General features: G+C 39.3%; 1 protein-coding gene across 5 annotated transcripts in view; it reads right to left on the bottom strand.

Moving 5' to 3' along the window:
- Itsn2 (intersectin 2) overlaps window positions 1-13,203 on the bottom strand; it is a 120,848-nt gene that overhangs the window by 79,887 nt on the left and 27,758 nt on the right. For all 5 annotated transcript variants that reach the window (XM_048353326.1, XM_048353322.1, XM_048353324.1 and 2 more), the window contains 4 exons: window positions 10,565-10,728; window positions 8,918-9,121; window positions 8,718-8,814; window positions 7,770-7,909 (listed from right to left, as the gene is read on the bottom strand). In XM_048353326.1, the coding sequence (XP_048209283.1) occupies window positions 7,770-7,909; window positions 8,718-8,814; window positions 8,918-9,121; window positions 10,565-10,728 (605 nt within the window). The remainder of the gene's footprint in view (window positions 1-7,769; window positions 7,910-8,717; window positions 8,815-8,917; window positions 9,122-10,564; window positions 10,729-13,203) is intronic.

Here is a 13,203-nt window from a genome sequence, read left to right as displayed (position 1 = left end):
ACTATCCTGGACACCATGTGTTCCCTGGATTCCTATCCATTTGTAGCTTTCCATAGCACCTATTGCTTGGTTATCCTCAAATGTACTTCTGTAGAACAAACCTCTCCTCTAATTTTATACTTCTACCTTTAATCAAAAACCTATTATGGGGGCTGGGATATGGCCTAGTGGCAAGAGAGCTTGCCTCGTATACATGAGGCCCTGGGTTCGATTCCCCAGCACCACATATACAGAAAACGGCCAGAAGTGGCGCTGTGGCTCAAGTGGCAGAGTGCTAGCCTTGAGCAAAAGGAAGCCAGGGACAGTGCTCAGGCCCTGAGTCCAAGGCCCAGGACTGGCTGAAAAAAAAACCAACCCTATTTATGTATTTCAGAGACATCTCAAACCAAATACTTCTGTTTCCATTCATATCTCTTTTTCTAATGTTTACCTCAAATTATTTCCCCACAGTTTTTCCTTCTGAACAAATGGCATTGCTGTCCACCTAATGGTTCAAGCTAGAAATCTAAATGTCTTTTTTGATTCTCCTCTTTCTGTACACTCACATCCAACAGCAAGCCTTAATTCTATGCCACTACCTGGCTGGTCTTCCTTATCCTATAAGTCTCAAATTAATGTGACTTTCTCAGAAAGGTTTTCTGTGTCCACTGTATTATCTAATATACTTCTGGTTTCTTTTATATCATGTACTATAACTTCTACTATCTTTTTGTATGCTTGTTTTTATTGTCTGTTTCCACAATTACACTAAGTTCTAACGAGATAAAAAAATTTGCTTAATTCACAAACGGATACCTGATACCTAACAAATGCATACTTAAAATAAATATGTGCTAAAAAACCAGCCCTACAGCGAATATTAAGAGGGGAACCCCATCCAACAGAGATCGTAAAAGACACACAGACAGAATCAGAAAGAAACTTCAATAGCCAAAGTCCAGCAGAAAGACCAGCTCACTAAAGACAAGAAGAAAAAAAAAGAGGAAAAAACAGCCCACCAAGAAAATGGAAGGAGAAAAAACACCCTTATCCTTGGTCTCTTTAAATATAAATGGCTTAAACTCCCCGATTAAGAGGAGCAGACTGGGGGCTGGGGATATAGCCTAGTGGCAAGAGTGCCTGCCTCGGATACACGAGGCCCTAGGTTCGATTCCCCAGCACCACATATACAGAAAACGGCCAGAAGCGGCGCTGTGGCTCAAGTGGCAGAATGCTAGCCTTGAGCGGGAAGAAGCCAGGGACAGTGCTCAGGCCCTGAGTCCAAGGCCCAGGACTGGCCAAAAAAAAAAAAAAGAGGAGCAGACTGGCAGAATGGATTCGCAAACAAAAAGTTGACATCTGCTGTCTACAAGAGACCCACCTTACAGCAAGGGACAAAAACAGGCTTCGAATGAAAGGATGGAGCAAGATCTACCAAGCAAATGCACCCACCAAAACGGCAGGTGTAGCCATTCTGATCTCAGACAAGCTGGACCTCTCTTTAAAGTCCACTCAAAAAGACAAAGAAGGACACTACATATTAATACAAGGAAAAATCCAGAATCAAGACATCACGGTGATAAATGTATACTCACCGAACAAGAGGCCCGACATATGTCAAGCAAATTCTCACAGAATTACAGAGCAAGATAGACACAAACACAATCATAGTGGGTGACTTTAATACTCCTCTCTCTCCAAGAGGCAGATCCAACACTCAGAGGATTAGTAAGGGAGCTGAGGACCTAAATAACACCATTTCCCAAATGGATCTAACAGACCTATATAGAACCTTTCACCCTACAGAGACCCAATACACCTTCTTTTCAGCAGCCCATGGATCATATTCCAAAATAGACCACGTCATAGCCCACACAAAGAACCTCAGCAAATACAAAAGTATTGACGTCATCCCATGTATTATATCTGATCACAGTGGATTAAAGGTAACCCTCAACAACAAAGCAAACCACAGACACTATACACACTCTTGGAGGCTAAACCCCATGCTGCTATCCAACACTTGGGCCACAGACCAAATTAATGATGAAATCAACGAATTCATAAGCCACAATGACATAGAAAACACATCACAAAGAAACCTATGGGACACAGCTAAGGCAGTACTGAGGGGCAAGATCATTGCACTCAGCACCCACATTAAAAGAATGGAAGCAGCGCAGGTGAATACCCTCATGATGAAAACAACTGGAGAAACAAGAAATGACAGAATCTAAAACGACTAGGAGGGGAGAGATCACAAAGATTAAAGAGATAAATCTGATTGAAAATAGAAAGAACATTCAACAAATAAATAAGACTAAAAGCTGGTTCTTTGAGAAAATAAACAAAATTGACAGACCCCTTGCAAGACTCACAAAAAAAAGAAGAGAAGAGACTCATAAACGTAAAATCAGGGACTCCACTGGAAAAATTACAACAAGTACACACTATATTCAAACAATCATAAGGAGCTATTTCCAAAACCTCTACTCAGCAAAAAGCAATAATTTTACAGAAATGGATCAATTCTTACAGAAGTACAAACTGCCCAAACTGAACCAAGAAGAAATAAATCAACTAAATAAACCAATAACTTACGTTGAGATACAGGAGGTAATCAAGAACCTCCCTACTAAGAAAAGCCCAGGCCCAGATGGATTCACCAACGAATTCTACAAAACCTTTAGTGAGGAGCTAATACCAATACTCCTCAAACTCTTCCGTGAAATACAAACAGAGGGAGAAATCCCAAACTCATTCTACGAAGCTAATATCATACTCATTCCCAAACCAGGCAAAGACCCAACAAAAAAAGAGAACTACAGACCAATATCACTAATGAACACAGATGCAAAGCTCCTCAATAAAATATTAGCTAACAGGATCCAGAAACTGATCAAGAAAATCATACATCATGACCAAGTAGGCTTCATCCCTCAGTCACAAGGATGGTTCAACATCCGTTAATCAATCAACGTAATTCACCACATAAACAGATCTAAAATTAAGAATTACATTGTTATCTCAGTCGATGCCCAAAAAGCCTTTGACAAAATACAACATCCATACCTATTAAAAGCTTTGGAGAGAACAGGAATAGATGGAACATTCCTCAAAACAATAAAAGCCATATACAACAGACCAACTGCTAATATCATATTAAATGGAGAGAAACTTAAATCATTCCCCCTAAACTCAGGAACAAGACAAGGATGCCCACTCTCCCCACTTCTGTTCAACATAGTCCTGGAATCCCTAGCCATAGCAATAAGGCAAGAGGAGGACATCAAAGGGATCCACATCGGCAAGGAAGAAATCAAGTTATCCCTATTCGCAGACGACATGATCTTATATCTGAAGGACCCAAAAAACTCAGTACCCAAACTCCTACACCTAATAAACCAATTTGGCAAAGTAGCAGGATACAAAACCAATCCACAAAAGTCAGCAGCTTTTCTGTACACCAGCAATAGACAAACAGAAAAGGAAATTATGGAAACAATTCCATTTACAGTAGCCAAAAAAAGAATAAAGTACCTAGGGATCAACTTAACCAAGGACGTGATGGACCTATTCAATGAAAACTACAAAAATCTAATAAGGGAAATCAAAGACACAAGGAGATGGAAAGACCTCCCATGCTCATGGGTAGGCAGAATCAATATAGTGAAAATGGCCATATTGCCCAAATTGTTATACAAATTCAATGCAATACCTATCAAAATCCCAGCCACATTCTTCACTGAAATAGAGAAACCAATCCATAAATTCATATGGAACAGCAAAAAACCTAGAATAGCCAAAGCAATTCTAGGCAAAAAAAATAGTGCAGGAGGTATCACCATACCAGACTTCAAGCTCTACTACATGGCCATCATAACAAAAACAGCATGGTATTGGTATAAAAACAGATCGGAAGACCAGTGGATTAGAATTGAAGACTCAGAAATAAAACCGCACTCTTACAGCCAACTGATATTCGACAAAGGAGCTAAAGACATACAATGGAATAAACATAGCCTCTTCAACTACTGGTGCTGGGAGAACTGGGCAGCCATATGCAGAAAACTCAAAGTAGACCCAAGCCTATCACCATGCACCAAGATCAACTCAAAATGGATCAAGGACCTCAATATCAGACCTGAATCCTTGAATCTACTGAAGGACAGAGTAAGAAAGACACTAGAACTTATAGGCACAGGAAGGAACTTCCTGAATAGAGTCCCAGGGGCACAACAAATAGGGGAAAGACTCAACAAATGGGACTACTACAAATTAAAAAGTTTCTCACAGCTAAGGTCATAGCCACCAAAATAGAAAGACAGCCAACGATATGGGAAAGGATATTTACCAGCACAGCAACAGACAAAGGCCTGATATCTGTCATCTACAGAGAACTCAAAAAACTAAGCCCCTCCAAGCCCAATAAACCTATTAGGAAATGGGCAAAAGAGCTAAAGAGAGACTTCACAAGAGAAGATATAAAAATGGCAAAGAAACACATGAGGAAATGCTCAACATCCCTGCTAGTAAAGGAAATGCAAATAAAAACAACCCTGAGATACCACCTCACCCCAGTTAGAATGGCCTATACTCTGAACTCAGGAAACAACAAATGCTGGAGGGGCTGTGGGGAAAGAGGAACCCTTCTCCATTGTTGGTGGGAGTGCAAATTAGTACAACCACTTTGGAGAACAGTATGGAGGTTTCTCAAAAAGCTCAATATAGACCTACCCTATGACCCAGCCATACCACTCCTAGGCATCTATCCTAAACAGCAAAACCCAAGATATCAAAAAGACATTTGTACTTCCATGTTTATCGCGGCACAATTCACAATAGCCAAAATATGGAAACAACCCAGATGCCCCTCCACAGATGAATGGATCCAAAAAATATGGTACTTATACACAATGGAATACTACATAGCGATTAGGAATGGTGAAATATTGTTATTCGCAGGGAAATGGTCAGAACTCAAACAAATAATGTTGAGTGAGACAAGCCTAGAACACAGAAAACAAAGGGGCATGATCTCCCTGATATATGACTGTTAACAAAGGGAGACGGAGAGACAGTAGAGACCAAGTCTGTGAACACTGTATATGTGCTTGATACATTGTATATTGCATATGGGTCTACCTGACCTAGACAAGGGATGGAAAAACAGATTGTAAGATATCACAAGAAATGTACACACTGCCCTACTATGTAACTGTACCCTTTTTGCACAACACCTTGTAAAAAAAATTTATGTTCAATGAATAATAAAAAATATATATATATAAAAAAAATAAGTATGTGCTAAAAGAATGAATCAAGTTAGAATCTAGTTCTCCACTATTTAAAGTTCAGGGGGCATTTATGTGATAGCATTTGGCAATAATAACTTATATTGAGTGCTTACTATGCATAGTAAGTTGCTCAATTTTTCTCTCCTTTAGGAATAAAAGATGTTTTTGAAATACATTTCCTGAACTGGAATGTCATACCAGGAAACAGACCCATAGATTACCCAAGCATATATACTCCAGGTCAGAAAATCCCTGTGAGCTTCAGAGGCGCACTCACTCCTCGGGATTACTGGGCCATGGATAAAAGTCATGCAGCTTCTCTAAGGATGCTCTTCTTGTTGGCTAAGTGGGTACCCAATCTTCACCTCTAGGTGACTGGCCATGAGAATCTGAAGAGCCAGCCTCTACTCTGGGTTTAGCCTTGGTTCGGGCCTATCTCACAACTCTGCACACAAAAGAGTACGTACTGCCTTCCCCTGCAACAGCTGCTTGCCACTAAGCCAGAAAAAAACACAGCTAACAAGTTAGAAGACTTGCTAAGCAAAGCTCCAATGATGTTTGTATTTTACAACTTTCAAAGCTTTCTCACATTATTTTTTTTTCTTTCTTTGTGCTGGTACTGAGGCTTGAATGTGGGGTATTAAGCTCTTGCTTGCCTTTTTCATTTGTGACTGTGCTCTACCATTTGAGCTACAGCCTCCAGTTTTGTTTGTTTCCTGGTTATTTGGAGATAAGAGTCTCTTGGATTTGTCTGACTGGACTGGTTTAAAATGCAATCCTCAGATCTCAGCCTCCTGAGTAGCTAGGATTATAGCTGTGAACTACTGGTGCCTGGTTCTGTGTGTGTGTGTGTGTGTGTGTGTGTGTGTGTGTGTGTGTGTGTGTGTGTGTGTGTGTGTGTGTGTGTGTGTGTGTGTGTGTGTGTGTGTGTGTGTGTGTTCACACAGGCATGGGCATGTGCACATGCACATTGGGGCTGGCACTTAACTGTGTGCTGTCCTTCAGCTTTTTCTGCTCAAGGCTAGTGCTCTACCATTTAGCACTGGCTCCACTTCCAGCTTTTTGGTAGTTGACTGTAGATAAGAGTCTATGGACTTTCCTGCCCGGACTGGCTTTGAACCATGATTCTCAGATCTCAGCCTACTAAGTAGCTAAGATTATAGATGTGAGTCACTGGTGCCTGACATCATTCTATTTTTTTAATCTGACCACTTAATAGAAATTATATAAAGAAAAACACTACAAATAGCTTATTGCTTCACTCAACTGATTACTCTTTAGATTTCACATACAAAGTGAGATTTGAGGAGGTCCCTGCATTAAAAGGAAGATTCTTCTAATCATGAAAAATAGAAGGCTATTTCAGAACTGGAAAAAAAATTCAAAATGTTTTAGCTCTTGGACAAAAATAATTTAAGAATAACACTTAGCATTAGACACTAGGACAGACAGGAGGGAGGGAAATATAAGTGGTTAAAAACAGATGCTGGAGGCTGGGAATATGGCCTAGTGGCAAAAGTGCTTGCCTTGTATATTTGAAGCCCAGGGTTCAATTCCCCAGCACCACATATATAGAAAATGGCCAGAAGTGGCGCTGTGGCTCAAGTGGCAGAGTGCTAGCCTTGATCAAAGAGAAGCCAGGGACAGTGCTCAGGGCTTGAGTTCAAGGCCCAAGACTGGCAAACAAACAAACAAACAAAAAAAAAAACAGATGCTGGAGGACTGAGTGCAGGCAAAGTCTGAATAATACAAAAGGCCTCCAAGAGCCAGGAGAGTACTCTACTAAGAAAAGTTCACTTGAACACATAGATTCTTACCAATTCTTAGGATATCCTATTTCCTTTGCTTTAATGCTATCCCTCTATTTTTAACTAGTCTATTTCTCCTCTAAAATCAAGCTCAAACATCATATCATCTGTGAAATCGTTTCTTCTATATTCTCGGAGTTATCACTTTCTCTTCTATACTGATCACTTTTAAACTACCTATGAGAATTTGTTGTATATACAGTTCATTGTTTTTTACTGCTGTAAAGCATTCTGTTATACAAATAGGTCACAGTTCACTTATCTATTCTCCTGTTGATAGGCATTTAGGATAGAAACATTTTCAACATGTCTTTTCAATCTACTTTTGTTAAGATGAAAAAAGAAAATAAAAACATGAGTTCAGAGAAGTTCATCTCAGCTGCGAGCAAAAAAAGCTGAATGAAAATGTGAGGCTTGAAGTTCAAACCCAAATACTGACACACACACACACACACACACACACACACACACACACACACACACACACACAGATAACCTTTAAAGAAAGCAAGCAAATTGAATCCATCTTTGAATTCTTATACAACCTATCAAATGCCTTCTAAATTCCTTGAACGTTAAAAACTTAGATAGGCTGCAAAGGACAAGTTCAAATAACAGTTCTTCAAAGAAAGTCAACATATAAAAGACTAACTCTCCACACTGTTGAACACTGTTTGCTGCTTACCTGAGAGGTACCCACTCATGCTTTTGTCAAGACTATTAAATTTTTGCCGATATTTCAATCTTGAAGGCTGAGGAACTGCCCATTCTGAGGTTCCAGTCTTGGGCGAGTTCCCTGTGAGTGAAGCAGTTGAAGAAGTTGAGCTATAACAAAACATATTTAAGAATTTTTTACTAAGTGAATGTACTTAAACCTTATAAAAGACACTAAGAACCGTCTTATATAAAATGACAGTAAATGATTTTTCATTTGACACTTTTCAAAAATTTAAATTCTAGCAATCATTCTTAGTAACGCAAATACCATATAAAGGATAGAACACAATATATCAAGAAGACATAATATGGCAAGGCTTACAAATATCTCTTTGAATCTTCCAAACAAACTTAAAAGATATTACTATCCTCATATTTTAGATGGGTAAACTATGACTCAGAAAGGTTAAAGAAAATATAAACACCCAAATTAGTGAGTGTTTAAGCTCTGATACAAATGCTGTGCTGAGTCAAGGTTAACACTGCAAATGAAGAACATGATGATTTCTATGAGATGATGAATAATGATTATATGCTTTCTGAAACTTATTAAAGAAAAGATACCCTAAATCATCAGTATTTACTTAAGAAAGAAATGAATAATGCACAATGATTCAGATATTTTGAGAAATAAATACCTGTGTACACATATACTTTGTTTCTGGTTTTAAAAGAAAACTACATAATTTGGGGCAAAAAGTTGACTAAAATGTAGGAGAATATTTTTTAGTTTATATAAAATATTTTTTCAAAAGTAAAAATGGCATTTAATACTTCTAAAAATAAAAAAATAGATTATGTGAGTTAAGTACTTACATTTGGCCACTGCAATATAAAATTTAGATAAGTTGAGAACTTATTAAATAAATATTTGTTATTTAAAGCATAAAAAGTTACAAGTGTTAAGGAGTCATACCTACTAGATCCTAAGTCAATCAGAGACTGGGCCTTCTGTATACTAGCACCACCAAATCCGCCCATCATCAGACTATAGGATGATGCATGAGGCAATGCTAAAAAAAAAAAAAAGGAAAAAGTCACATTAAACCCAAAGAAGAAAATCTATATCTACTTGAACACAAATACAACAGTTTCTTCACATGATTCAACACTTACTTGAAGAAGAATAGGGAATGGATAAAGGCTGAATAAGACTGGCGGTTCCATTTGGTAGTGATGAAGTACTAACAGAAGGCACTAGGGGAGCAGGCATCATTAAGGGAGGAAGACTGGTCCCTGAAGTTGCAGAAGACAGGGGTGTTATAGGGGCAACTGGAGGCAGTGACTGTGGAATGGACAGATTGGGCATGCTTCCCATCCCTGAAGATAAAAGAAAACACATTTTTCAGTGTGAGAAAATAAACTATAAAACACATGATAAAAAGCATGTTACAATATAGTAAGCAGTCATTATATTTACAGAAATAACCGTAAGAAAATTATTCTAAAATAGGGCTGGGGATATAGCCTAGTGGCAAGAGTGCCTGCCTCGGATACACGAGGCCCTAGGTTCGATTCCCCAGCACCACATATACAGAAAACGGCCAGAAGCGGCGCTGTGGCTCAAGTGGCAGAGTGCTAGCCTTGAGCGGGAAGAAGCCAGGGACAGTGCTCAGGCCCTGAGTCCAAGGCCCAGGACTGGCCAAAAAAAAAAAGAAAGAAAAATTACTCTAAAATATGTACTAAAGTAGCTTGAAGCAGAAGTGGACACAATAAACTGCTGCTTTTTTTTGGGGGGGGGGGGTCAGTCATGGGGCTTGAACTCAGGGCCTGGCCTGGGCACTGTCACTGAGCTTTTTTCCTAGTGCTCTACCACTTTGAGCCACAGAGCCACTTTTGATTTTTTTGGTGGTTAACTGGAGATTAGAGTCTGATGGACTTTCCTGCCCAGGTTGGCCTCAGACCTTGATCTTCAGATCTCAGTCTCCTAAGTAGTTAGGATTACAGGCATCAGCCACTGGTGCCCAGAAGTGTTGGGCACTACTGCTTTTAACATTACTACTCTGCCCTGTATAAACTAAGAAAATAGCTACTAATCAGTTAAAGAGTCCCTTTTTCCATAGTGTCTAAAACTAAGTTACTATCTCCAATTAAATATTACTTTCTTCAAAAGTAGAATGCTTTAGCCAGGTGCCAGTAGCTCACACTTGTAATCTAGCTTCTGGTAACCACAATTCTCCTTTCTATTTCCATGAGATCAGAGAAAAAAAATTAAGAATAGTATTTAGGGGGCTGGGAATATGGCCTAGTGGCAAGAGTGCTTGCCTCCTACTCATGAAGCTCTCAGTTCAATTCCCCAGCACCACATATATGGAAAACGGCCAGAAGGGGCGCTGTGGCTCAGGTGGCAGAGTGTTAGCCTTGAGCAAAAAGAAGCCAGGGACAGTTCTCAGGCCCTGAGTCCAAGCCCCAGGACTGGTCAAAAAAAAAAAAAAAAAGAATAGTATTTAGGATTAGCTGTACCCTAAAATGGGAGGGAGGACATATAATTTACTACCCACCTGGGAAATACGTAAAAGGGGATACTGATTAGATCAAGTGCCAGAACAAAAGATATAAACCAAAATGTTGCTAGAAAATTGGGACAAATATACATCTTGGCTAGGATTCTGAATTTAATATTTCTTGTCTTAGACATTAAAATTAACTTGTGTTTGAAGATTATCACTTTGTGTTAGCAAATCCTTTTCTGATCCCCAAGTATTATGTCTACTACGCAAGCTCAACTATCCTATACAGGTTATTAAATTATTAAGTACATACCAAACCGAGCAGAAATTAATGGAGAGAACATAGGGGGTTGTTTCATAATGGGAGGGAGAACCACAGGCAACTGTTGGCCTTGAAGTTTTAGTTTGATGAGCTTCATAGCTATGGAGAACTCTTGCTGGTCCATTTTCCCATCTTTGTTCAGATCTGATAAGGCCCTAAAAGAAGCATGAGGTATGCCAGGTGGTGAAGAGAACCAGTATTATTCAATAAGAACATAGCATTCTACATGTAGATCTCATCACTAAACTAAATATATATAAATATGAATAACAAAAAGCTTAAAACCAGCACATTAAGAGATATTGACCAGAATATTGGCTGGGAATGTGGCTTAGCGGTAGAGTGCTTGCCTTGCATGGATAAAGACCTGGGTTTGATTTCTCAGTACTACATAAACAGAAAAATCTGGAAGTGGCGTTGTGGCTCAAGTAGTAGAGTGTTTGCCTTGAGCAAAGAGAAACCAGGGACAGTGCTCAGGCCCTGAAACCAACCCTCAGGGCTGGCAAAAAAAAAAAAAAAAAAAGAATGAGAGATGATTGACCAGAAATAGCCTCTAAGCAAAAACTATCTATATAGAATCTGGAGACCAATGGATGGAATTCTCTTAGTATAGCTAAAAAGAAATCATTCAAGAATTTTAATTCTAAATTTAGTCCAATAATTTTTGTTCAGCTATTTATTGAATATATGCTATGTGTCTGATATTGAGTGTATGCTTTGAAGAAGAATATTCTACAGAGAAAAAATATGGGATAAGGGTTGTTACATATTTCAAAAAAGAAAACTGTAACCAGGCATGAGATTTTTTTTCCCCAGTCCTGGGACTTGAACTCAGGGCCTAGGTGCTGTCTCTGAGCTTCTTTTTGCTCTTGGGGCTTGAGCCACAGCTCTACTTCTTGCGTGCGCGCATGCGCGCGCGCGTGTGTGTGTGTGTGTGTGTGTGTGTGTGTGTGTGTGTGTGTGTGTAGTTTGTTGAAGATAAGAGTCTTACAGGGCTGGGAATATGGCCTAGTCGCAAGCGTGCTTGCCTCATACACATGAAGCCCTGGGTTCATATGTAGAAAATGGCCAGAAGTGGTACTGTGGCTCAAGTGGCAGAATGGTAGCCTTGAGCAAAAACCAGGGACAGTGCTCAGGCCCCGAGTCCAAGGCCCAGGACTGGCAAAAAAAAAAAAAAAGAAAGAAAGAAAGAGGGGCTGGGGATATGGCCTAGTGGCAAGAGTGCTTGCCTCGTATACATGAGGCCCTGGGTTCAATTCCCCAGCACCACATATACAGAAAACGGCCAGAAGTGGCGCTGTGGCTCAAGTGGCAGAGTGCTAGCCTTGAGCAAAAAGAAGCCAGGGACAGTGCTCAGGCCCTGAGTCCAAGCCCCAGGACTGGCCAAAAAAAAAAAAAAAAAGAGTCTTACAGACTCTCCTGCTTAGGCTGGCATTGAACTGTGATCGTCTTAGTTCCAATTAACCACCAAAGGATCTGTGGGTAAAGTGGTAGAGCACTGGCCTTAAGTAAAAAAGGTCAAGGGCAGTGCCTAGGCCCTGAATTCAAACCCCATACATCCCCATGCTCTGCAATAGACACATTACATGTATTATAGAGAATCTTTTTCTTTTTTTAGTAGGAGGGCTAGCTGGGAGTTTATATATGATGAAATAAACAAAGCTACTACAATATAACAGAAATTAGATTTTGACATTCTGACAAGTTATAGAGTTACTTCTTAATGATAATGCAGGAAAGGAAAAAATGTTCTTTCCTTTGAAATCTTAGAAACTAAATACCAAAATACATTGCATTTGTAATTGAAAATAGCAAAATGAAACTCACTGAAAGCTGCTCAATAATAGTGAGGAGGAGGAGTGAGGGCAGGTGAGGGGTCTCTCTGATTAAAATACTGTATATGCATGTATGAAATCATGGTGAAATCTCTTTGAACAATTAACATAATTTTTAAATGAATGACACAGCCAGGCACCAGTGGCTCATGCTGTTAATCCTAGCTACTTGGAAGGCTGAGATCTAAGGATAGCATTTCGAAGCCAGCCTGGGTAGCCATAAAACTCTTATCTCCGATTAACCACTAAAAAGTCAGAAGTGGAGCTGTGGCTCAGGTGGTAGAGCATTAGCCATAAACACAAAAGTTCAGGGACAGCACCCAGGCCAAGTTCAAACTCCAAGACTGGCACAAAACACACACACACAAAAGAATGACAGGAATGTAAAATATAAAACAGGTTCTGCTGGAGTGTGGCTCCTACTAGGAAAGGTGAACAGAGAAGGTGAAGGAGCATAGAAATGGTACAAATACTTTAGGTACATGTGTGAAAACGGAATAATTAAGCTTATTGAGACTAGCTTGAAAAGATGCATTATATACACATATGGATACATCAAAATGAAACTCCCTTGGTACAATGAATTAGTGCTAATAAAAATATGGAGAAAAAAATAAAAAGAAATTCTAATGAAACTAATTGTTCTACAGAACAAAACCCTAATAATTGTTAATCATTTGCTCATTTTGTTTTCCAAAAAGTTGCAGAAATATTCTTAACTTTAACAATAGAGTACAAATAAAAATTGTTTCATGTTAACACTATTATGAATGACAACACCAATAGGCCATTAGA

The sequence above is a fragment of the Perognathus longimembris genome, chromosome 8 (genome assembly GCF_023159225.1).
Source record: "Perognathus longimembris pacificus isolate PPM17 chromosome 8, ASM2315922v1, whole genome shotgun sequence".
Classification (NCBI taxonomy): domain Eukaryota; kingdom Metazoa; phylum Chordata; class Mammalia; order Rodentia; family Heteromyidae; genus Perognathus; species Perognathus longimembris.
This window is presented reverse-complemented; position numbering and strand designations above follow the sequence as displayed.